Source organism: Bos javanicus, chromosome 27 (genome assembly GCF_032452875.1).
Source record: "Bos javanicus breed banteng chromosome 27, ARS-OSU_banteng_1.0, whole genome shotgun sequence".
Lineage (NCBI taxonomy): Eukaryota > Metazoa > Chordata > Mammalia > Artiodactyla > Bovidae > Bos > Bos javanicus.
The window spans coordinates 19,857,114-19,883,670 of record NC_083894.1 but is presented as its reverse complement, the minus strand read 5'-3'; the positions used below and the strand labels follow the sequence as shown (position 1 = coordinate 19,883,670).

At 45.5% G+C, this 26,557-nt stretch overlaps 1 protein-coding gene and 1 non-coding gene across 5 annotated transcripts in view; one reads left to right on the top strand and one right to left on the bottom strand.

Moving 5' to 3' along the window:
• The window catches only part of MTMR7 (myotubularin related protein 7), a 128,465-nt gene that overhangs the window by 55,241 nt on the left and 46,667 nt on the right, over positions 1-26,557 (bottom strand). For all 4 annotated transcript variants that reach the window (XM_061404316.1, XM_061404317.1, XM_061404313.1 and 1 more), the window contains exons 4-6: positions 22,819-22,976; positions 12,856-12,984; positions 3,633-3,767 (exon numbers count right to left, since the gene is read on the bottom strand). In XM_061404316.1, the coding sequence (XP_061260300.1) occupies positions 3,633-3,767; positions 12,856-12,984; positions 22,819-22,976 (422 nt within the window). The remainder of the gene's footprint in view (positions 1-3,632; positions 3,768-12,855; positions 12,985-22,818; positions 22,977-26,557) is intronic.
• Positions 822-894, top strand: TRNAE-UUC (transfer RNA glutamic acid (anticodon UUC)). Its single transcript has one exon. It is a non-coding gene; the product is annotated as a tRNA-Glu (tRNA).

Sequence of the window (26,557 nt, the reverse complement as noted above, 5' to 3'; positions counted from 1 at the left end):
AACTTCCCTTCTCAGCATCCACAGGACCCGCAGCCCACCCTCCATCCTCGTCCTGCCAAAGAGAGGCAAGGAGACGCCCCACCACCCCAAACGCTGTAGCTGCCCCCGCTGCCCTGCTCAGTGACTCACCCTCCACAGACGTGGCTTCCTCGCGGCCCCTCTGTCATGCACCCCAATCTTTCCCACAGATCGCCCCATATACACCCCTCACAGGGTGGAAGCCACCTCATTATTGATTCCAGAGAGACACAACTTTCACGTGACCTCCTGTACTCAGCCTAAGGAAGCGCTCACAAGGTGACATCACAGGCCAGCGAGCCACAGCGCTGCCCTTGGAGAAGCAGCCCGGACCAGGGACCGGGTGTTAGCCGAGCCGGTGCCCGGCCTGCCCTGCCTCTTGGCTCCACTGCCCTCCCAGGTGCCCACGTTGGGCCCCGGCTGAGCGCATATGAGCCAGCCGCTGGGTCTGCAGCTCTGAGTTCCCCGCCTCACTGCAACTGTGTACAGAGAGGATGACTCCCCCCACCCCTCGGAGCCTGTCCAGAGGCTCCCCTGGAGATCAAGATAAGCCTAGATGTGAACCCGGGCTCTGCCCTGAGTGGTGTGACCTTGGGCAAATGCCTGAACCTCTCTGGACCTGAGACCGTATCCATAAAAAGAAAAAAAATGCTCCTCATTTGAAGGAGTATTTTAAGAGTCAAATGGAAAAGTGCCTGGCATTTTCACAAGCTCGACAAAATCCTAGAACAAAGTAAAGTCATGAGCAAGGTTGAGATGAAAGGAATTTGATCTCATTTTATAATTCAGCAACTATTGGGACTTCCCTGGTGGTCTAGTGGTTAAGACTCTGCACTTTCAATGCAGGGGACTTGGGTTCAATCCCTGGTCAGGGAATTCAAATCCCACATGCTGCGTGGTGTGGCCAAAAGACAAAAAAATAACAATAAATAAAATAAAATTCAACAACTATGGCATCACTATGACCTCCTGTCTTCTTAATGCACTAAATTCTCACAGTAACACATGACCTTGGGGGGTTGGTTTTTTCTTAATAGATATTAAGTTGAGCTAAGGTCCTCATGGCCTTTGCCTCCCTAGATTCTAATACCAACGAGCAATTCAGGCAGCATCTGAGGTGAGTCCCACTCCAAGGACAAGAACAACTTCTGACCTTTCTCTATTTCATTTAAATCTGCAAGCGAACCTAGCTAGGGCCCATTTGCCATGCCCACCGCCCACAGCAAACATGGAGCCGGTCTCCTGGCTACCGAGAAACAAAAATCAACAGACATGATCTTTAAAAGAACGAACGCTCTAAGCAAACAGTTTAAAACTCCCGTGAAGGTGTGTGTGTGCCCGGGCAAATAGGAAGACAGCACGACCAATTTTCTTTAATGGATCCGCCTCCAACTTCTTATCGCCGAGAGCAAACACACGGAGTGCTAAATATACCCTTCAAATCAAATCCTTTGGATTAATTTCTTTTAAATCTGGACTGCGTCTGGCTCAACAGCTGCCACATTGCCCAGAAGGTTTACATAACATAGTACACACTTGGACCGTTGGCCCTTAAATCAGCAGGCGAATCTGTTTGCCTCTATTTAAACCTGCGAAAACGGGATCGGAGAAGAGCAACCTAATTCACTTTAAAGCCCCTGTCTCTCCATCCCTTTATTATTATTGCTATTATTTGGCCAAATGGTATGCGGGATCTTAGTTCATCAGAGTGAAAGTTGCTCAATCGTGTCCGACTCTTTGCCAACCCCATGGATTGTAGCACACCAGGCTCCTCCTCAGTCCATGGAATTCTCCAGGCAAGAATACTAGAGAGGGTAGCCGTTGCCTTCTCCAGGGGATCTTCTCAACCAGGGTTCAAGTCCATGTCCCTGCAATGGAAGCGCAGAGTCCTAACCAGTGACTGCAAGGGAAGTCCCTGCCCTCTTCTTATTTTGTCTTTAGCCTGTGTCTCTAAGACAGGCATTTGTGCAGTCGTCTCTGACTTCAGAAACTCAGAGCAGCTCCACTAACCTGACACAAGAGGCAGAATGAAGACGAGGGAAAGTCAAGGTGAGAAGGACGATGAAGCAGAGAGAAAAACACACATTGAAAGAGAGCTGCTGTAAAAGATAGAGATTTTCCAGCATCTTTCAAGTAAAAATCCTCAAGCAGAGAAGCTATTTCTCCCCCAGTCCAAAGCCTCTTCCCTGTTGTGCTTTGAGGACTTTCCTAAAAGGAAGGGAATCCTTTACCTGTCATCTACCAGAATGTGACCCGGCTGGAATCTGGTGTGTCCTTGATCTGCGTGGTTGGTCTACTCTACTGGTGTCTAAGAGGACCTCTTCCTCACCGCCCCACCCTGCCCCCCACGGCTGCCCCACAGCCCCCGCCTGTTCTGAGTTAAGTGATGGAAGACATCTAACTACATGATTGAGACCGTGCATCACAAAATTTGGCGACATGGGGCTCAGAGAAGCAGCAAAATTGCCAGGGTCTGGGTCAGCCACACAATGGGTAGTATGCAGTTTCCGTGATTCCTCTTATCAGACACGAGTACAGACCCATGTCTGCAATTACCCACTCCATGGGAACTGATGTTTAACATTTTGAAGGCCTTATGTTCTTTCAACCTTTTTATGATTAAATTTTTTTTTCACACTATAATTTATAAAAGAAAAGTTTGTCAAAATCCTCCTCTCACCCCACAGGGGGGAAAAAAAAAACACCAAAAACCACTGTTAACAGTTTAATATATATACCCTTAAACTTTTTTCAGTGCATAGAATAATGTATAATTTTAATAATATAATTACTATTACATACATGGGATCACATTATAGACTTCTGTAGCTCACTCTTGCTGTTTCACAGTACATCTCAGACACTGTTCTGCACCCACATGGAGAAAGAACATGTACCCTTCTCTCTCATCACTTACAGATCCAGGTATATTTTATTCATAACTGGCAAGAAATTCCAATGCCAAATGTGTTGAATTAATGGCCATATCTCTCTGTCACCTAATTTTATCCTATATATTCCATGCTCATCTTCTTCTTCAATTCTTACTAGGTGAGTGCTTATCCTTCCAGATCTTTCTGTTTTAACTGACATTTTTACCTACCTATAGTTCGCTGTTTTCCATAGACACAGTAATATACATATTAATTTGTAACTTCTTTTTTTTTTTAAACTTAACATTCCATTTTGGAAATCGTTCCATGTCATAGACATAGTGGAATTAACTACCAGCTGAATTTGCAAGGGAAGAGGTGAACATCCCACAAACTCTGAACTGCGCGGATTCCACAGTGAATTTCATACTGTTAGAGAAGAAAAGGTCCTTTTGTGAACAAACCAAAGAACAATCTGGCGTGTTCAGGAGAGCGACCTCCAGCATCACACCACACTTTTGTCGTGTGCACTATGTACCGAGCACGAGGCTCGGAGCCGGGAAAGATCCAAAGTCCCTGCCGTTGTCAACCCCCCAGGGCTCAGGGCCCCGGGAAGCAGGTGGGCAGGGCAGCCACTGTGCAGAGGGAAACGGCCCCTCTGCAGACGGCGCTCCCTGAGCGGGCGAGGCCTCATCTCTCTGCAAAGACTGCAAAGACATGCATTGGCGTGGTGACACTCACCTTTGGCCGAGTGTCCACAACATAAAGGAAGTCGCTTCCCGGGTTGGCCTTCCTGATGGCCTGCAGCATCTGCTCATCCTCCAGGCAGCGGGCACTGAAGCCAGACAGGGGCTGGCTGCTCCGGCAGATGGAGGCCTGTGGGGAGAGGCCACAGCAGCACAGCCGCATCAAGCAGTGGATCAACTGCACCGCCCCGCAAGACCCTTAGGACCGCCACCACAACAAAGGCCACTCACCCCCACTCCCCACTTTACTTACGCCCCTGGCTTGTGAAAGTATCAGTGCTTTCAAGAAATCGAAGTTGGCATCTTTCTAACTCAAAAAACCATTACATGGGCAAGCAGTGCAAAAAGCTTCTCTGAGTAACAACTAGGATGCATAAGCATGGGCTTCCCAAGTGGTGCTAGTGGTAAAAAACAAACAAACAAAAAAAAAACTGCCTGTCAATGCAGGAGACATAAGAGACCTGGGTTTGATCCCTGGGTCAGGAAGATTCCCTGGAGAAGGAAATGGCAACCCACTCCAGTATTCTTGCCTGGAAAATTCCACAGACAGAGGAGCCTGGCGGGCTACCGTCCATAAGGTCACAGAGAGTTGGACACGACTGAGCATGCACGCATGCAAGGTTGTTTAGGTAGGATCCAAATGATGAAATTGTAAAACCATCTAAATAAATAGTCTACTCTGCTTGACACCACTTCATCTTCCTGCAAAAGTAGAAATATAAAGTAACTCTTCTCCTACTTCTTTAGTGTTTTTCATCATTTACTAGCTCACTTAGAAACATCACAAAACCCTCAAACTGGTTCTCATCCTAAATGGGGGAATGTTTATGGTGACAGATCCAAGGCTGCTGCCAGTGTCTAAGGACAGGAGGCTCAGACCTCGGCTGACGCAGGTGGGTTAGAAGCAAGGGCTTCCTTGGGAACTGACCTGTGTGCTGTTCTGTGATTTCCCTGTTCTGTGATTCCAACAGAGTACCCTGAACTGTGGCTCAGGGCTTCCCTGGTAGCTCAGCTAGTAAAGAATCTGCCTCCAATGTGAGAGACGTGGGTTCAATCCCTGGGTAGGGAAGATCCCCTGGAGAAGGGAAAGGCTACCCACTCTAGTATTCTGGCCTGGAGAATTCCATGGACTGTATAGTCCATGGGGTTGCAAAGAGTTGGACACCGCTGAGCGACTTTCACCTTTCACCCTGAACTGTGGGACAGTGTACACAATAACATAAACATCCCTCTGAGTTATTAGTGGGTGAGTATGGCCACAACCTCGCAGCTGTGAAACTTATACTTTTGTGGCAAAGTGCTTCCTATGAATTTAGATTTTAACACTTAGATTGAAGTCAAATTGCCAAATACAATCTAGGAATGACTTTCGAAGAATCTGCACTGAGCCTAGGTACCCACGTGTACGAGGGCAGAGGTGCTCCCTGGCTCAGGGAAGGGGGCAGTGCTTAGGAGGGAAACCTCCCCTGGAAAGAGCCATGGCACAGCCCGTTCTGGCGCCCACATGCCGGACTCCATCCTGGAAGGCACCCCGGCTCTGAGTCCAAGTGCAGCTTAACTGTCCTTCAGGCTCATCCCAGGGCTACTCAGCCAGGCTTGGGTTTCTCCAGAGAAAGGTGAGCTCTGAGGCTCCTCGCTGGAGAAGGCAGGATATTTCTTACTAACTACATAATCCTCAGGTGGCGCTAGTGGTAAAGAACCCACCTGCCAATTCAGGAGACAAAAGAGACATGGGTTCGATTCCTGGGTTGGGAAGATTCCCTGGAGAAGGGCATGGCAACCCACTCCTGTATTCTGGCCTGGAGAATCCCATGGACAGAGGAGCCTGGTGTGCTACATGGGTTGCAAAGGGTCCTATACGACTGAGGCAACTCAGCATGTGAGTGGGCACGTACACACACACACACACACACACACACACACACACGATCCTCCAGCTGAGACCCTGCTGGCAGGATGGAGAATTGCAGACATTTCTAACAATTGCTAACAGCACCTGTCTGAGGGTTCCAGCACATTCTCTGACACAGCGGGAATTACTGAGGGGCTCCAGGAACCCTGGGCCTGCAGCCAGAATTCAGGAGCATGGTGCCTGCAGAGTGGGAAGCAAGGCAAAGGGCTGCTGAATTTTTGAGTTGCTGGCAACAGATGTCCAACCACAGAGTGGAGGAGGAAGGGCCCGGGGCGTCTGACCACAAATGGGCGGCCAGCCAGCAAGAGGAGAGCCAGGAGCTAGGTGCGTGATGGCAGGGACCAGGGAGGGGGGCTCGGGGACCGCAGGCGAGCTGCATCCTGAGCAGAAGGCAAATCGCCACGGATGGCTTTCATGGGGCTGCACATGGGCTCCCGTGTCTCCTGATGTTTAGAGGGGTCTGGTCAGCCACCCCCTCTGACCGAGCAGAGAACAGTTCTGAGCTGCTTAATCTGGGCTAAAGAAATGCTAATTAAGGACCGCTACCATCAGGCAGCTTCTCAGCTCCTATCGGAAGAGCTCGATGGGGAAGAGAACATTTCAAAATGAGAGTTTGTCCAAGCAAGCGCGTAGCACACCGAAACTCACTCAACTAGTGGGTCTCCCGCTCTGAAATGAAGCCAGTCAGTGGCAACAACCATTACCAATTACCTCCAGGCCGAGAAACTGCTCTCAGTGAAGGGTTAAATCAGAACAGAGTTCTACTATGAGATGAATAAGTTGATAAATTAAACAAGATATATTAAACAGACTACATTTTAATATTAATTACATTTTCCTAGTTATGTACAGATGGGCTCCAAACAGACTTCATCACTGACTCAGTGACTACTGGCACACTGCTGTACACTTGGTACAGGGTGGTCAGTAACCTCAAGGTGCCCCTGTCCACCCTACACACACCCCAGAGAGTCAGACTGTTGACTGAATCTCACCATTACCTGGCGGCCTGTCTTACTGATGTCAGCCACATGAGGCAGAGACAGAGCTCAATCTTAAACTGTCACGTGCGCACCATTAATAGAGCTACTGATTAAAACAGCCAATGTTTTTTGAATGCTTCCTATATGGTGGCCACTATTATAAGAACTCTGCGTATTCTTAATCTTCCCAACTACCATATACATTAAGATCTCTTATTTTCTCCATTTGATAGATGAGACAACCAAGGCACAGAGAGGTGAAATAATTCTCCCGAGGACACACAGCTAGTAACTGGGGAAGCCAGGAATTGAATCCAGGCAAAATATTTCCTGATCCTGGATTCTGAACCAACACAAGCGTCCATGTATGTAAGTCAGTCAGGAAGCACGATACAGAATTAAGATGCAGGATTCAAAAACATCTGGCTTTTAACTCAGCTGGTAAAGTATCTGCCTGCAAATCAGGAAGACCCTGATTTGATTGCTGGGTTGCGAAGATCCCCTTGAGAAGGGATAGGCTACTCACGCCAGTATTCTTGGGCTTCCCTGGTGGCTCAGATAGTTAAGAACCTGTCGGCAATGTGGGAGACCCGGGTTTGAACCCTGGGATGGGAAGATCCACTGGAGGTGGGTGTGGCCACCCACTCCAGTATTCTTGCCTGGAGAATCCCCATGGACAGAGGAGCCTGGCGGGCTACAGTCCACAGGGTCGCAAAGAGCCGGACACGACTGAGTGACTAAGCACAGTGTTCTCACTTCCTTTATAATCTTAGGTGATTTACCTGTCATCTCTGAACCTTGGTTTTTCCACCTTTAATATGTATATAATAATAATAACGAAACTGCAGAGTGGGTAAGGTAGATAATGCACCTAGAACTATGCCTAATGCAGTTAGTTTCAATAAACATTATTTATAAAAGGAGGGCAAGATGGTCTGTACTATTCTTACAAAAAAACTGCCTCTTTGGAAATCTTCCAGAATTGGGTTCTGAGAGATCTGTACTGTGAATTTGGGGAGCCATGCTATTAACAATTTCTTTTTTTGTTCTTTTTTTAAATTTAATTTTATTTTTTAACTTTACAATATTGTATTGGTTTTGCCATGTATCAACATGCGTTTGCCACAGGTATACACGTGTTCCCCATCCTGAACCCTCTTCCCTCCTCCCTCCCCGTACCATCCCTCTGGGTCGTCCCAGTGCACCAGCCCCAAGCATCCAGTATCGTGCATCGAACCTGGACTGGAGACTCATTTCATATATGATATTATACATGTTTCAATGCCATTCTCCCAAATCATCTCACCCTCTCCCTCTCCCACAGAGTCCAAAAGACTGTTCTATACATCAGTGTCTCTTTTGCTGTCTCGTATACAGGGTTATTGCTACCATATTAACAATTTAAAAGCAGAACTGCTTTCTTAAAAATAATTAAGAAACTTAGTAAATAAGAACAAAAGATAAGCAGCTTCTGAACACAAGTGACACAGATAAGTTCTCCAACTGTGATCTACAAAGCTGTTTTATATTTGATATCCAAAATGATTCTGGATGGCCCCAGGTAACTCCTGGAGTGTGGTTCAAGGCCTGAAAGTAACATCACGTGCTGCCCACGACACCTGGTAAATCGGGATGGCCTTGAATGGCCAGCAGCAAGTTCCCATCCATACCCTGCTCCCGTGGGTACAAGTCCCCCAGCTAAGCAGCCCTTCTCCCAGGGGACCAGGTGCAGCTCCTTCTCGTTTCCAAGGAGTGGGTTTTGTTCCCTACCAGCCTGTGGAATTGCTCAAACAAGCCAATCACATCCTCTGCTGGGAACCAGGGAACCCCTCGCCCCTTTGATATTACAGAGCCTGCCTCCACCATCCCTGCTGGTTCACTCTACTCCTGCCAGTGCTCTCCTCCCCTGGGCAGTGAGTGTATGCAGCTAATAAACTGCTGTCAACCTCCTCTGTCCAGTGTCAGGTGTCACGTTGTGTTAGGCATCCCAGTAATCCTAGACGGGAACCCCGACCTCACCAATAGGTCAACAGGAAGTGACTGTAACACCATGTCTGATAAAAGCTGATCCAGAAGGAATTATATACCACCAGCAAGGGGGTTTACATCCAAGGACCCTCACCAGGACTTCCTGTTTCTGACATGAGGTACGTGGCAAGCTTCTCTTAATCTAGTCACCGATTCCCACTACCCAACACTAGCCAACTCGTCTCACCAACAAAATCTTCGGTGCTCCTTGGTAACAAGGTGCTATGTGAGGAATGGTATTTAACTAGAAAATGTGATTCTTACTCACAAACCTAAGTTCTACTGGCATCACCGACGAGATGGACATGAGTTTGAGCAAGCTCTGGGAGTTGGTGATGGACGGGGAAGCCTGGCGTGCTGCAGTCCATGGGGTCAAAAAGAGCTCGACACAACTGAGGGACTGAACTGGACTGAAGTTCTACTGGAGCAGGAATACATACTCAAGTCTAAAATGTCTAAAATCACAAAAAGGGACCTCCCTGGTGGTCCAGTGGTTAAGAATTCATCTGCCAATGCAGGGGTACAGGTTCAATCCCTGGTCCTGGAAGATTCCACATGCCTTGAGGGCAACTAAGCCCATGCACCACAGCTACTGAGCCTAAGCTCTAGAGCCCTCAGGCCGCAACTACTGAAGCCTGTGCTCCTAAAGCCCATGCTCTGTGACAAGAGAAGCCATGGCAGTGAGGAGCCCCGCGCACCCCAACTGGACAATAGCCCCTGCTCCCTGCAACGAGAGAGCCTGCAAGCAGCAATGAAGACTCAGCACAGCCAAAATAAATAAATTACTTAAAAAATAAAATCACAAAAAGGAAGAAACACAGGTCAGCAAACTTAGGAACTTTACTTTTCACTGCAGACCACCTGGTTGGAGGGTGGGTTTTGCTTCTGCTGAGCAACATCATCAAAAACTGCACTGTTACTTCCCATGTCTCCCATAGAACCAGAGAAATCCACCTTCACTAATGAAGACGCTTCCCGCTATAAAAATCCCTGGTTACCTCGGAAGCATGACATAATTAACCTGGATATTAAAGTCTGAGTTAGTTGCTCAATGAAAAGCCAGTGGAGTATTTATCAGGTTTGTCTTAAGAGTGGGTAGAAGATCAGGGACTCGACCTTCCCAAAGCACAGAAGTATTTCCTCTCAGTTCAGATTGCATAAAGACTGGACGTTTCTCTAGCCCGACTTTGGTTGCTGTTGGTTTTAATTTACCTGCTTTACTTAACTGACCTTGTGCTTAGTCGCTCAGTCATGTCTAACTCTCTGTGACCTCACTGACTATATAGTCCACCAGGCTCCTCTGTCCATGGGATTCTCCAGGCAAGAATACTGGAGTGGGCTGCCATTCCCTTCTCCGGGGGATCTTCCTGATACAGGGATCAAACCCAGGTCTCCTGCATTGCAGGCAGATTCTTTACCATCTGAGCTACCAGGGAAGCCCTGAACATTGTTATAAACCCACAAATTTGACTGTATTCCACGTGCAGCATAGATGTTAGATCCCCGGGCTGGGAGAGTGGGCATCTGGGTACCCGCACGTGAAGTATCTCCCTGGGGCAACTGGGTCCTTTAGCCACACTTAGAAAACATCTCTAATTCTGCGCCTTGTAAGAGGAGCTAAAACTTAAAGGAAACTGTCTGCTTTACATTTTTAAGTTCAGGAAATCAATTATTTTGAACTATAACTGATAGCTGTGTGAGTTCATTTCCAGGCTTGGAGATCAAGCAGAGGACAGCACACGAGAGCGGGAACGGGCTGATGAGGCTCTGACGTCAGCAGGCAGAGAGGCCAGCCTCTGCGGTCTAACTGCTAAAAATTCTCTCCCATCCTCAGACATGACATATTTGCCCTTTATGATACTCACACTGACCAAAAAATAACCCCTTTTCTCAAGAAAATCTGAACAGAAGGAAAAGAAGCAGGATGAGTGCCATGCTCACGTTTTCAATACCCAGCACATGCCCCCTCTCTGAAACGACAGTAAAAGATCCTCCCTTCCTCTCCTCTCTTACTTGTTTACCAGTGGATGCTACAAAAAAGAGTACATGTTACTGGCAGCCTGAATTCAAATATTCAATACAGTATCATGAAATTCCACATCCCTTTGCATCCCATCATTAAAAACAAACAAGATTCACATCTTCCTTTTCCTCTCACCATAGCACCAGCTGTGTGTAGGTTGAAATATATTAGGAGTCAAATAACAAAAGACACTGGAGAAGGCAATGGCACCCCACTCCAGTACTCTTGCCTGGAAAATCCCATGGATGGAGGAGCCTGGTAGGCTGCAGTCCATGGGGTGGCTAAGAGTCAGATATGACTGAGCGACTTCACTTTCACTTTTCACTTTCATGCATTGGAGAAGGAAATGGCAACCCACTCCAGTATTCTTGCCTGGAGAATCCCAGGGACGGGGGAGCCTGGTGGGCTGCCGGCTATGGGGTTGCACAGAGTCGGACACGACTGAAGCGACTTAGCAGCAGCAGCAGCAGCAGCAGCATAAGACACTGGGCTTCCAGGTGGTGCTAGTGGTAAAGAGCCTGCCTGCCAATGCAGGAGACGTAAGAGATGTGGGTTCCATCCCTGGATTGGAAAGATCCCCTGGAAGAGGGCCCAGCACTCACTCAGTGTTCCTCCCTGGAGAATCCCAGGGACAGAGGAACCTGGCGGGCTACAGTCCACAGGGCTGCAAAGAGTCAGACATTTCTGAGCGACTTAGCAAAGCACAAAGCACAATATAGGACATTAATGAAGTTACTTGCCTTCTTCAGACCATGTCAGAGCAGTGAGTGTTAACTGAAAATAACACCATTTGTACCATTTTAATTAACAGAATGTACACTGCTGAATGAATGTTTCCCTTCAAAGTGGGCAACCCTGAAGGCCATACGCTTACTCTGGCCAAGGTGACACTGCTCAGAGTATTTTTCAAAGCCTCCTTTTAAGAGCAGACATAGGACTTCCCTAGCGGTCTAGAGGTTGGTTCGGGAAGATCCCGCATGCCTCGGGGCAACTAAGCCCACAAACTACAAAGTCCACGCACCTGGAGTCTGGGCTCTGCAATAAGAGAAGCATCACAGTGAGAAGCCCGCACAACACTAGAGAGTAGCCCCCACTCACCACAACTACAGAAAGCCTGCATGCAGCAACAAAGATCCAGCATAGCCAAAAATTAAATAACATTTTTTTTTAAAAAAAGAACAGACATAGACCCTGCCCTCCATCCTGCCTATAGGTCCATGCACAGCACACACACACTTACTGTCAGGCTCCTCGGTCCACAGTACTTCCCAGGCAAGAATACGGGAGCTGGCTGCCATTTCCTACTCCAGAGGATCTTCCCGACTCAGGGATCAAACCCATGTCTCTCACGCCTCTTGCATTGGCAAGTGGATTCTTTACCACTGGCGCCACTTGGGAAGTCCCCATCAAACAGTTTCGAATTAAAGTCAACTGCCTGTGTGCACGCATGCCCAGTCGTGTCTGACTTTACGACCCCGTGGACTGTAGCCCCCCAGGCTTCTCTGTCCATGGGATTCCCCAAGCAAGAATGCTGGAGTGGGTTGTCATGCCCTCCTCCAGGGGATCTTCCCGACCCAGGGATCAAACCTGGTCTCTTACATCTCCTGCCCTGGCAGGCAGGTTCTTCACCACTGCGCCACCCAAACTTTTTCTCCTGGCTAAAGTCAAATGACTTCTAAAGCAGGGAGCTGAGACCATTCTTTTCTTCCCAAATTAGCTTCTGTGTCCTTCACAGAAATGGAAGCATAGATTTTGCTTGTTTACATGGTTACCTGTAAGACTGGGTTTTCTCACCTGCCCTGTGCAGTTCTAACCAACAGGATGTGAACAGCTCACACATATTACATATAAAAGGCACTAGATGCTGGAAATAAAAAATATATATATATATATGCCATTTAAAAAAAGATAAAGCATGTGCCATGACTTTGAGGGCTTTTCTAAACCAGGCATTGCGATGGGTTGGCCCCAGAGAGCCTTTCAAGGTGACCAGTTAGAAGAGGACATGCCCACTCAGATGATTAAGTCTAGGAGTGTTCTGCCTCCCGTTCCTTTACTGTCAAATAAACACGGGAGGCCAACGTTCAAGGCTCTAACACAGGCCAAGGCTCTAACACAAGTTGTGTTGTGCCACACCACACACACAGCAACATCCACATACTTGAAAAGGAATTCAAACCCACACACAGGGCAGAAGGCCCCTGGAAAAAGGCCTGTTTATGATAAAAGAAGAAAAGCAAAGCCCGAAACAAAAGCATGCCTTAAGACTTACGTGGTTATCTTTATAGTAGTAAGAAAGGGCAGGAAATCGCCGTCTGCTCCGGAACTTGGAACTCCCCACTATGATGTGTGCTGTGGCCGACTTGGGAACGTACAGTTCGGTCGGATAGGAGTCACAGATCTGGCATGGAAAACACAAGGGGTGTTTAGGCCTCGTTGTGCTGTGCAAACTGCCACCAGAAATTCCATCCCGCCGGGCCTGAGGGTGGCATACTCCAGTTTTCTTCAGTTACAGAGCCCCTGCAGAGAAAGTGAAGCTCTGATGCTAAGAAACCACAGTGGAACAGTCAGACACGCTTTAGCCTCCTGCCCTTGGGCACTGCCCCTTATCTCCCAGGGCTCTTCATGGAGTGGGAGGCAAGACAGGGACCAATGGGCGTTTCTCCCATCAAAAAGGGAAAAGCAATTTTGCATTCTGGCAACTGAGAAAATGTCAGCTATCTGTTCAAGACAGCCCCACCCTGGGGGACGATGTCCTCCTCGGGGCCCCTCGGTCCCCGGTACGCCCTTTGCGTGCTCCCATCTGAGGCAACAGCCGAGCCAGCATGCTCTCTGGACCCCTCTTCCCTTCCAACCTCCCAAGCTCATCTTCAGGGCCAACTCAGGGCCTCTCCCCCGGACTTCCTAGCATTCCACCCCTCACCACGCATTATAACAGCTTTCTGCTTTTTATGTGTCGATTTTTACAAGGGGTAAGAAATGAGTTACCCTTTTGCACATCCCTGGCAGTGATTCCCCCAGTGGAATCTCTGGAGCCTTGGAATGACCTTGGGAATTTTATCAGAAATTAGGGGTTTAGGGGACTTTCCCTGGTGGTCCGGGGGCTAGGACTCCACTCTGAGCTTCCAATACAGGGTGTGGGAGGAACCTGGGTTTGCTCCCTGCTCAGGAAACTGGGTCTATACATACCACAACTAAGAGCTCACATGCTGCAACTAAGCACAGCCAAACTAATAAACAGATTAAAACTTTAAAAAAGCCATCTTCAAAAAAGAAATCAGGGGTTTAGAACCCGGTTCCAGTTTGCCAACTTCATGACTTTCAAGAAATCCAACTACTGAGCACTTGCTACTCTCTTAAGACTGACAGGGAACAGAAACGACACTGCCCGGGGCTGATACAAGGATCAAGTCAGGTAACACCCACAAGACTCTTCACCCATTGGGTCTGACAAAAGCGGAAGTGGCGGCAAGAGTGACAGCGGTTGACTTGTTGCTAGACACATCATTTGCTTTGATGTCGGTCAACCCATCTTTTGAGGCTTCCCTGATAGCTCCGTGGTAAAGAATCGGCCTGCTAGTACAGGAGACACAGGTTTGATCCCTGGTCCGGGAAGACCCCCTGGAGGGGGATGAAATGGCAACCCACTCCAGTATTCTTGCCTGGGAAATCCCATGGACAGAGGAGTCTGACGGGCTATAGTCCGTAGGATCGTAAAAGAGTTAGATGTGATTTACTGACTAAAACAACAACAATCCCTCTTTTTGCAACAGGAGGATCATTTGAATGGCAGTTTGTAAACTTTTTTTCCTAGAAGTCAAGCATCTTCTTGGGCATTTGAAGGAGCGTCCTCAGGCAGGTGCAGCAGCAGGCGAAATGCTGTGTGCACGTCCTCTGTCCATTTCGCCTGCCCTGACCACTCTGAACCTTGAGGCAGAAGGGCACGAAAACGCACCACAAAGCTCACGTCAACTGTTCTGTGCTCAGGTCCTCCCTCGCCTGCCTCCCCGCTTGTCTTTGTTACCAGACTGGACACCACGCTGAGCAGGAGACGGAAAGGTCACTGAAGTGACACTCTCAGGCCCAAAGCATTTCTCCAAAGGCATTTTAGGAAAGATTACCAAAGACATCAACGTGGGCTCTGGCACTGAGACTCTGGAGGAAAATCCCAAGAACAAATGGTCCAACCTACTTGGAACCCAAGCTTGTACTGGAATGACTCCCCCAGACACTGCCCTGGCTTCCCCTGCAAATCCGGTGTCTGGACCTCTCTCGAGTCAGCAGTCAGGACATGACTACACTGAATTCAAGAGACGTGTGGTCACTGCATCAGACTTACTACATTTTATTAAAATAACAGTTTTAAAAAAGGAAATTAGTAGGTTTTCAGAAGTTGGGAATTACCCACTTTCTTTAACAGCGCTGGTGGTGGTTCAGTCGCTAAGTCTTGTTCAACTCTTGCAATCCCATGGACTGTGGCCTACAGTCTCCTCCGTCCACTGGATTTTCCAGGCAAGAATACTGGAGTGGGTTGCCATTTCCTCTCCAGGGAAATCAACCCTGAATATTCACTGGAAGGACTGATGCTGAAGCTCCAATACTTTGGCCACATGATGCAAAGAACCAACTTAACAGAAAAGACTCGATACTGGGAAACACTGAAGGCAGGAGGAGAAGGGCACAACAGAGGATGAGAGCTTAGATAGCATGACCGACTCAATGGACATGAGTTTGAGCAAACTCCGCAAGATGGTGAAGGACAGGGAAGCCTGGAATGCTGCAGTCCAGGGGGTCACAAAGAGTCGGACGTGACTTCACAGCTGAACAGCAACCACTACCACCAAGGTGGACAGAAGTAAATTCATCCCTGCTCTCATGAAAGCAGACAGCACTTTCCAGTAGATATCAAACATCAATCCTAGAAAGCGCTGACGGGTAATGCTCTTCCAACAAGCTCACACAGCTGAAGTTAAAATTATGACAATGAATAATACAAAGCACAGCGCAATTTATGCTGCGGGATTCTGAGACTACTCAATGTGCCCCCCGAAAGTTTGTCTGGCCTGGAAAATCACATAAGAAAATTCAGAGAGAAAATGAGAAGTTCAGAAAAGTGGGAAATGCTTCTCTTTTGAACTTTCTTTATATTTATTCTGCCTTAGACAACTGAAGTGGATTAAGTTAAAAACATTCCTGCATAATATTTTTATTTTAATAAGGGAGTGATTTGCTTATTTCTTCCACTAAATAAACCCTCCTGCGGTGCCTACATGTCTTACTTGGCCTGGTCAAGAAGAATCTTTGGAGGTAATTCATTCACTCATTCAACAAGTTTTTTTAAATTGAAATATATTTGATACATAACACTGTATAATTCAAGGTGTGCGTGTGCATGCTTAGTCACTCAGTCGTGTCCAACTCTTTGCGACCCCATGGATTACAGCCTGCCAGGCTCCTGTGTCCATGGGATTCTCCAGGCAAGAATGGGTTGCCATTTCCATTTCCAGGGAATCTTCCTGACCCAGGGATCGAACCCAGGTCTCCCACATTGCAGGCAGACGCTTTACTCTCTGAGCCACCAGGGAAGTCCTATACTGTCTGAGCCACCAGGGAAATACAACTTCAGGTGTTCAGTTCAGTTAAGTCACTCAGTTGTGCCCTACTCCTTGTGATCCATGGACTGCAGCATGCCAGGCCTCCCTGTCCATCACCAACTCCTGGAGCTTACTCAAACTACTCAAACTCATGTCCATCCAGTCAGTGATGCCATCCAACCATCTCATCCTCTGTCATCCCTTTCTCCTCCACCTTCAATCTTTCCAGCATCAAGGTCTTTTCCAATGAGTCAGTTCTTCCCATTAGACGGCCAAAGTGTTGGAGTTTCAGCTTCAGCATCAGTCCTTCCAATGAACATTCAGGACTGATTTCCTTTAGGATGAACTGGCTTGATCTCCTTGAAGTCCAAGGGACTCTCAAGAGTCTTCTCCAACACCACAGTTCAACAGCATCAATTCTTTGGGGCTCAGCTTTCTTTATGGTCCAACTCTCACATTCATACATGACTACTGGAAAAATCTTAGCTTTGACTAGATGGACCTTTGTCAGCAAAGTAACATCTCTGCTTTTAATATGCTATCTAGGTTGGTCATAGCTTTTCTTCCAAGGGGCAAGTGTCTTTTAATTTCATGGTTGCAGTCACCTCACCATCTGCAGTGGTTTTGAAGCCCAAGAAAATAAAGTCTATCACTGTTTCAATTGCTTCCCCATCTATTTGCCATGAAGTGATGGGTCTAGATGCCACGATCTTCGTTTTATGAATGTTGAGCTTTCAGCCAGCTTTTTCACTCTCATTAAGAGGCTCTTTAGTTCTTCTTCACTTTCTGCCATAAGGGTGGTGTCATCTGCATATCTGAGGCTATTGATATTTCTCCCAGCAATCTGGATTCCAGCTTGTACTTCCTCCAGCCTGGCATTTCACAAGATGTACTCTGCATATAAGTTAAATAAGCAGGCTGACAAATATACAAACTTGACGTAATCCTTTCCCAATTTGGAACCAGTTCATTGTTCCATGTCTGGTTCTATCTGTTATTTCTTGACTTGCAAACAGATTTCTCAGGAGGCAGGTAAGGTTGTCTGGTATTTCCATAAGAATTTTCCACAGTTTGTTGTGATCCAAACAGTCAAAAGCTTTAGCATAGTCAATGAAGCAGAAGTAGATGTTTTTCTGGAATTCTCTTACTTTTTCTATGATCCAGTGGATGTTGGCAATTTCATCTCTGTCCCTCTGCTTTTTCTAAATCCAGGTTGAACATCTGGAAGTTCACGGTTCACATTCTGATGAAGCCTGGCTTGGAGAATTTTGAGCATTACTCTGCTAGCATGTGGGATGAGTGCAATTGTGCAGTAGTTTGAGCATTCTTTAGTATTGCCTTTCTTTGGGATTGGAATGAAAACTGACCATATCCAGTCCTGTGGCCACTCCTGAGTTTTTCAGATTTGCTGACATACTGAATGCAGCTCTTTAACAGCATCATCTTTTACGATTTGAAATAGCTCAGCTGGAATTTCATCACCTCCACTAGCTTTGTTCATAGTGATGCTTCCTAAGGGCCACTTGACTTCACATTGCAGGATGTCTGGCTTTAGGTAAGTGATGACACCACTGTGGTTATCTGGGTCATGAAGATCTTTTTTGTATAGTTCTTCTGTGTATTCTTGCCACCTCTTCTTAATATCTTCTGCTTCTGTTAGGTCCATACCGTTTGTTTCCTTTATTGTGCCCATCTCTTCATGAAATATTCCCTTGATATCTCTAATTTTCTTGAAGAGCTCTCTAGTCTTTTCCCATTCTTGATCTTGCATTGATTACTTAGGAAGGCTTTCTTATCTCTCCTTTCTAGTCTTTGGAACTCTGCATTCAGATGGGTATACCTTTCCTTTTCTCCTTTACCTTTCGCTTCTCTTCTTTTCTTAGCTATTTGTAAGGCCTCCTCAGACAACCATTTTGCCTCTTTGCACTTATTTTTCTTGGAGATGGTTTGATCACCTCTTGTACAGTGAACCTTCATTCATAGTTCTTCAGACACTCTGTTTATCAGATCTAATCCCCTGAATCTATTTGTCACTTCCACTGTATAATCATAAGGGATTTGATTTAGGTCATACCTGAATGGTCTAGTGGTTTTCCCTACTTTCTTCAATTTAAGTCTGAATTTGGCAATAAGGAGTTCATGATCTGAGCCACAGTCAACTCCTGGTCTTGTTTTTGCTGACTGTATAGAGCTTTTCCATCTTCAGCTGCAAAGAATATTTGCTGCAATCTGATTTCGGTGTTGACCATGTGTAGAGTCTTCTCTTGTGTTGTTGGAAGATGGTGTTTGCTATGATCATTGTGTTCTCTTGGCAAAACTCAAGCCTTTGTCCTTCTTCATTTTGTCCTCCAAGGCCAAAACATGCCTATTACTCCAGGTATTTTGATTTCCTACTTTTGCATTTCAATCCCCTATGATGAAAAGGACATCTTTTGGGGGTGTTAGTTCTAGAAGGTCTTGTAGGTCATCATAGAACTGTTCAACTTCAGCTTCTTCAGCATTAGTGGTTGGGACATAGACTTGGATTACTGTGATATTGAATGGTTTGCCTTGGAAATGAACAGAGATTCTGTCGTTTTTGAGACTGCACCCAAGTACTGCATTTTGGACTTTTTTGTTGACTAAAAGGGTTACTCCATTTCTTCTAAGGGATTCTTGCCCACATATAATGGTCATCTGAATTAAACTTGCCCATTCCATTCCACTTTAGTTTACTGATTGCTAAAATGTTGGTGTTCACTCTTGCCATCTCCTGTGTAGAACATATTAATTTGATATATTTGTATGCTGTAATACGATTGCCATCATAGTGACAATTAGCACCTCTATCATGTTACATGATCGTCCTTTCTTTTCAGTGGCAGGAATTATTAAGTTCTAGTCTCTTAAAAGTGTGATGACTATAACAGAATATTGATGTCTATCAACAAATTTTTACTGAACACGACGTACTATGTGCCAGGCATTAGGTTAGGTGCTAGGGCGGTAATGAATAACAAAAGAGTTACTGGCCCCAAAGACTTCACATTCCCCGAAAAACTGATACTTGTTGCCCTGGTTACCACCTCCCAGTAAATGCATTTACCACTGCAGGGTCGTATCCATATGAGGGGCCAGCCATGGCATTATAATCAGACCTCTGTACTTCCTGAGGGTCCGTCACACAGCTGAGTGCTTTGGGATAACAGTTAGTGGCTTAAGAAGCTGCCTTCTTAAGCATTTAGGACCTAAAATTTACTTCAAGGAATTAATGATGTAATAGGGAGAAATTTATGGTGTAAGGTAGGAACAGCATGAAATGATTTATATATAAATAAAATAATACATAATACATAAACTATAGCTGCAGAGAACTGACATAAACAAGATTTTTAAAAATTACTGGTTTGGATTATACTTTCAATTTTATTTGAAGAGAAACAGATTAAAATTTTAACCTGGTAATGAATGCCCATTATTTTATTTAAAGAAAGAGCATTTTAAGAGTTAGGTACACAGACTTTCCTGGTAGGCCAATGGTTAAGACTTTGCCTTCCAATGCAGGGAGGGGGTAGGGGTTCGATCCCTGGTGAGAGAGCTAAGAGCCCACGTGCCTTGTGGCCAAATAAACAAAACATAAAACAGAAGTTATACTATAACAAATTCAATAAAGACGTTAACGATGGTCCACATTAAAAAAAAAATCTTTAAAAAAAACAAGCGTTAGGTATAAAAGGAAATCTTAGCTTAGAGAGACTACCCAAAGCAAATGTCTTATAAAAAGAGATAAGAGCAATGCTGATAAAGATGATGCTGGTGACAATTAGCTTGGAGAGAATAGGGCAGCGTTGGTTCTGGAACCTCAGTTCCGTACTCCACGTATGGAGTCGCTTCCACCACAGGCAGTAGCTTCTTCTCCAACAGATGACACCACTAGCCCCACTTACATCAAGGAATTTGTGAACAGAAAGAAGTAACTCTTATAAAAGAAGGAAGGAAAAAGCAGATGTTTTCTCACCCACGAGGTTAAAAGCAAAAGTAATGGATGACGACATAACCTTCCCAATGGACTATTAGTCAGAAATGGTTTGACAGAATTAACTTTTATTATATTTTCTAAGCTGGTAACAAATAAGGGTTCATCATCTTTGTCTCATTTTAACAACATTTTGTAAAAGTCAGAAAATCCCCTAGGGTTTCACCTTTTCTGTTCCAGCACAATTTGCTGATTGTTAGTTTATGTTCGCTACCTATTACTTTTGGGAAAAAGATGCTGAGTAACTCATGTTTTGCCGTCTCTACACAGTAGGACTTGAGTGACTAAATGTGAGTCATGTTTGTGCTGCTAAGTCTAGAAGGAAACCTCACCAGACATAGGAAGAACCTGTGTTTCCAAGGAAATACTATTCCACAGATGTGGCTTAGCCTCATTTTCACCCTCACCCAAGAGTGTGTCATGTTTTTAAAAATATTTTTTTAATTATTCAATTTTCTATACTAAACTTGGATTTTCCTTCATTTCTTTCTGTCTGTCTGTCTCTCTCTCTGTTTCTTCCCCAATTATTTATTTATTTATTTTTGGCTGAGCTGGGTCTCTTCGTTGCTGCTCACGGGCTTTCTTCAGTTGCGGCAAGCGGGAGCTCCTCTCAGCTGCGGAGCACAGACTCTAGGGCGAGCTCCAGCAGTTGCGGCTCATGGGCTCAGTAGTCATGGTTCGTGGGCCTTAGATGCTCCGAGGCATGTGGAATCCTCCCACGCCTTCCAGGGATTGAACCTGTGTGCCCTGCATTAGCAGGCAGATTCTTAACCTCTGGACCACCAGGGAAGTCCTTTCCTTCATTTCAAGGCTAAAAATCCACTGCAAAGGTCGGCTTTAGTGGCAGAACAAATCATTACATTAGCCGGATACTTTATAACGGTTAAGACAGAAAGGGGGCAAATGCCTACTCACGGTGTAAGATTATGACTGCTAGATTTAAGTGCGATTAGGAAGAAAAGTCAGCATCCTGAAAGTGGCCATTCTATTCCAAATAATCTACAAATTCCAGATATTCAGAAGAGGGCTTCTTCCCTGGTGGCTCAGTGGTCAAGAATCCACCTGCCAGTGCAGGAAACACGGGTTTGATCCTTGATCTGGGACGATCCCACATGCTGCACAGCAACTAATCCCGTGCACCACATCTATTGAGCCTGTGACCCCCAACAAGAGAAGCCACCGGAATGAGAAGCCCTCACACCGCAAGTAGAGAAAAGCCCGTGTAGCCGCAAAGATCCAGCACAGCCGAAAATAAATAAAATAATAAAGTTATTCAGAAGAAAGATGTGGGAGGACCTGACCTTCCACATATTTATTGACAGCAACATACTCACAATATGTTATATGAAGAAAATCAAAACACAGGCATAGGCAGTATGATTCCATTTTTGTATGTATTTGAACCATTCCTTTGCCTCCACATTCTCCAATTATAAACAATGAAATACGTTACTCATGTAAGAGAAAGTTATTAAACTACGCAGATGAGAAAAAACGGAAAAGTTTAAAAACCTACTAGAAGAATATGGGCTTCTCAGGTGGCACAGTGGTAAAGGATCTGCCTGCCTATGCAAGAGACTTGGGTATGATCCCTGGGTTTGGAAGATCTCCTGGAGGAGGAAATAGCAACCCACTCCAGTCTTTTTGCCTGAAAAATCCCATGGATAGAGGAGCCTGGTGGGCTACAGTCCATGGGATTTTCTCCAGGCAAAGAGTTCGACATGACAGCACACACACATACAGAACATTAGGGCAATGGGATACGGGCTGTTTTGTTCCTTTTTCTCTCTCTTTTGCAAATTCTCTACAATGTTCTGACTGTACTTTCATTACTGAAGCACTTTAAAAATTAATAGGGAAACCAGCCCTGCTGTGCAAGCCCACCCTTGGGGAGAATATGAATCAGCTCTGCCCCCCTCCACATCCCTCCACCCACCATTCCCTTTGGAAGTGCAGACATGTTTCTCCACGGTTCTCCAGGGAAGCCTCCTGGTGACCTTGTGTACCAATCAAGAGTTCAGGGAGCCCAGAAGGAGTTGGTGCCAAACTGCCATCAGAGCCTCTGCGACTCCCTACTCATCACTCACTGAGCTATAAAAAGACCGGGCGGGAGAAGGGAGGCCCTGCCCGGAGGGCGCCACTGGGCCTCGCTGGGGTTCCACTCCTTCAGCCATTGGAGGGGATGGTCTCTAAGGTGGCTTCTTCAAACTTTCTGATCCCAGATGCAGGTGGAGAATACAGCTGGCAATACCCAAGGGAGACTTGGAAATCCACACATCTGTGCCCACAAAGAGCTGTTGGAACGAAAGGAGAGCTAAGAGAAGTCATGCTCAGCTCTGTGACGTCAGGGCTTCATCTGGATTAAGTATCCACATTTCACCAAATGGGCTTCCCCCATGGCTCAGTGGGAAAAGAATCCACCTGCGATGCAGGAGACGCAGGAGACGTGGGTTTGATCCCTGGGTTGGGAAGATCCCCTGGAGAAGGAAATGGCAACCCACTCCAGTATTCTTGCCTGAAAAACCCCATGGGCAGAGGAACCTGGCAGGCTACAGTCCAAAGGGTCACAAAGAGTCCGACGTGACTGAGCGACTAAGCACTCATTTCACCAAATGCCTCCACTCACCCTGTACTCTCTATTCACGTCGCTGAGCTGCCAATATTCATTAGGGAGGCCCATGCGCTTGTATTCTTCGCTGAGCTCGATCAGCATCCAGCCTTGTTCCCTTTCTTCTCTATCCAGCTTGGGGTTGAATGAAAAGCAGTACAGCTCCTCATATTTTACTGCAAAAAATAAGGGAGAATAAAACCAAATCAAGCCAAGTCAAAGCCACAACCAAATCCCCCCAAATACATTCTGTCCGGGCTGGAGAAGCCAGCCCAGCTGCTTACCCTCGGGACCCTCCTAGAGGCACCCCATCTCTATAGTGGGGCCACCCACCTTCTCCCAACAATGATAAGACCTCAGGACAACCGAACAAAACTTTAAAAGAACTTCTTTCCTTTCAGGAGTGTGACCTTCCCCATCTTGTGAGTTGTTTTTTTTTTTAGTTTCTTTTGAAAACTACTATATTTTCAGACCACATAAAATATGGAGCTTAAAAATGAATTAAGAACATATGTTTCTTAACAATATTTAAGACATGGAAGTAAGCTAAGTGTCCATCAACAGATGAATGGATAAAGAAGATGTTTTATATATATATATATACACACACACACACACACATACACCCACACACACATATATTAAAAAGAAATATTATTCAGCCATAAAAAATGAAATATTGCCATTTGAAGCAACATAGATGTACCAGAGATTATCACACTAAGTCAAGCTGAGAGAGACAAACATTATATGACATGACTTTCATATGGATTCTAAAAAACAGTACAAATTAACATATTTACAAAACAGAAACACACTCACAGACATAGAAAACAAACCTATGGTTACCAAAGGGAAAGGAGTGGGGGAATTAGGAGTATGGGATTAAACAGATACACACCACTACATGGAGAATAAACAAGGAGTCACTGTATAGCACAGGGAACTATATTCAATAACTCGTAATAACCTACAAAGGACAAGAATCTGAAAAAGAACATACAGGTATAACTGAATCACTCTGCCATACATCTGAAACTAACACAATATAGTAAATCAAATATAGTGCAATGTTGTTGTTGTGTTTTTAAAGGACATACATATTCCTTTGACAACCAGAACTCAATCTGTTTATGTATGTCGAGCTGAAGTTTGGGATGGCTTCTCAGAGTTACAGAGAGGCCTGGCCACTGCCATGTTCTAAGGCTCAAATAGCGTTAAAAAAGAAATGATAAAACAGTTGGAAAAAACTGTGGAGTATATTTAAATATTTGCACTGAAAACACGTGAACTTTCAACAACTACGTAAATGTCAGAATTGTACTGTTCTCACGGCATTTCTAGGATTCATTAAACGAGATCCATTCAGAGTGCATGGCACGCTGTCCATGAGTGGTGAGTTGAAGGACGCGTGATGACAGACTTCATTCACGTCTGCCAGACCATCTCTGACTCTGGGCATCACCTTTGTGCTTGCAAGGCCAGGCCTGACAGCCGTTCCCAGCAAGATCGAGGATTCTGGTTCTCTTGCTCTGGCCTTGCCGCATTGAGGGAGGCAACTTAACCAGTGCTGTCCAACAGAAATACAGTGTAAGCCACCTGTGTCATGTAAGATGTCCTTGTAGTCACACGAAAATTGTAAAAAGAAAGTGAAATTAATCTTTACAATATATTTTATTTAGCCCAGCATATCCAAGGCATCATTCAACATATATGGAATATAGTACCTATTAATATTTTTCACATTGTGCTGTACTGTCTTTGAAATTCTGTGTGTGTTTCACACTAACAGCATATCCTAGTTCAGACCAACCACATTTCAAGCCCTCGACAGCCCCATGTGGCAAGCAGTTACCTTCTAGACAGTGCAAATCGAAGCACTTTTGGTGAAAATAAACCGCGGCTGATAGTGAACCCTTGTTTCATTCCAGACTCTCTTCTGATTAAACATACTGACAGGTATCTAGTAGGCATCATCACAGGTCTCCTCGCAGAGATGAGAAATCTGAGGCACAGGGAGGTTTGGCAGTGTCCCCAGGGTCACACAGCGAGCAGGCTGGAGTCCGCTATACACCGCAAGCTCTTCCCCACCACACCTGCTGCCCCCCAGAGGCAGCCCCTTCTCCCTTCCCCCCATGCGGGCCACTTTTGTATAGTTTCTAACCATCCCCCTAAACTTCCTTTTCATTTCTCCAATAGAACTGTTTCTCCTTACGGTTTTCTTAGATCATTTTTATTCCTTCATCTGTCAGTGGAATTCAGCGTGAACAACTGAATGCTCCTAAACATGCATCTCTAAGTCCAACAATGCAAACGAGCACCAGCAAAAGGCCGCAGTAACACACAGGCGGCCTGAGGTCAAGACTGTTTCTAGCTTCTTTTGATTACTATTGAAATGACTCACCGACAGGTATGACCACCTGACTGACTCATTGGAAAAGACCCTGATGCTGGGAAAGATTGAAGGCAGGAGGGGAAGGGGGCAACAGAGGATGAGATGGTTGGATGGCATCACCGACTCAATGGACATGAGTTTGAGCAGACTCTGGGAGATAGTGAAGGACAGGGAAACTTGGTGTGCTGCAGTCCATGGGGTTGCAAAAAATCAGACATGACAGAGCGCCTGAACAACAACAACACAAGTATGATAAGATAAGGGTCATACTTGACTTTAGCATTAGGCAGATGTTCTTTCTTGCAAAAAAAGAAGCAAGAAGACTAGGGTTTATCAGTGAGATAAGCTATATTCTATTTTAGTGTCTCTTGATGTCGTATTTCCAATTCGAGAATTGAGCATACAGTTTCAACAAAGAAGAAGATGCACATGTACACATACATGCACACACGTGCACACACACACACACGCACAATGTAGACACTTCCAGTAAAAACTGGAAGTTTTTGCCATCTTAGCAAATTGGGCAGACAGAATATAAAATTGACATCCAGTTCCGGAAATAGTTAGCCTGACACCAACATATGTTTTCCATCTCTAAGTACCATTTTCATGACTCAGGCTTCTGATATCATAATGTTAACCACAAATGCAATTTGTTCAAGAAGCCAAAAGAATCTCTTGAGAAAGCCTCTGTTCCCTCAGTGAAAGGAGGGCTAAGGAAGATGGGGAAATGACAGAAGTTAAAGTTCCCTTGGTTAAATGCTTATACATAGGTTTAAAGGTAGAGGAAGAAAACCACTCTATGACTACTGATGATTTTCTGTGTATGGGATCATTCTCGCTGTCATTAGGAAGAGACAAGGAAACCACACATAAATTCATGCAAGAATAATTTGTAACCAATATTAAGATCCCTCTTAAATTGGGAGCCATCAGAATGGGTTGCCATTAAATTCTCTTTCAATTATTTTTAAGGAAAAGGATGATCGACTATACCTTTGGCCCAATTTATGTAAAACTCTTCATAATGGCAGAGAAACCCCCATTTTTGTCAGTCAAAGCTCAGTTTTGTTAATGTAGGCAAGCTTCTTGCCCAGAAGCCACAGGAGAAGCCCTCAGCTACAAACTGCCTACTCTGAGAACATTAAAAAGTACCATTAACGTCGATTCAAGGTTTACTGAACATTTCCAAAGCACTTCCATCTCCTGCAAAATACACAGCAGAATGTTTAATAATCAAGATGCAAGAGTCGTGGGTTCAATTCCTGGATCAGGAAGATCCCCTGGAGTAGGAAATGGCAACTGGCTCCAGTATTCTTGCCTGGAGAATTCCATGGACAGACGAGCCTGGCGGGCTAA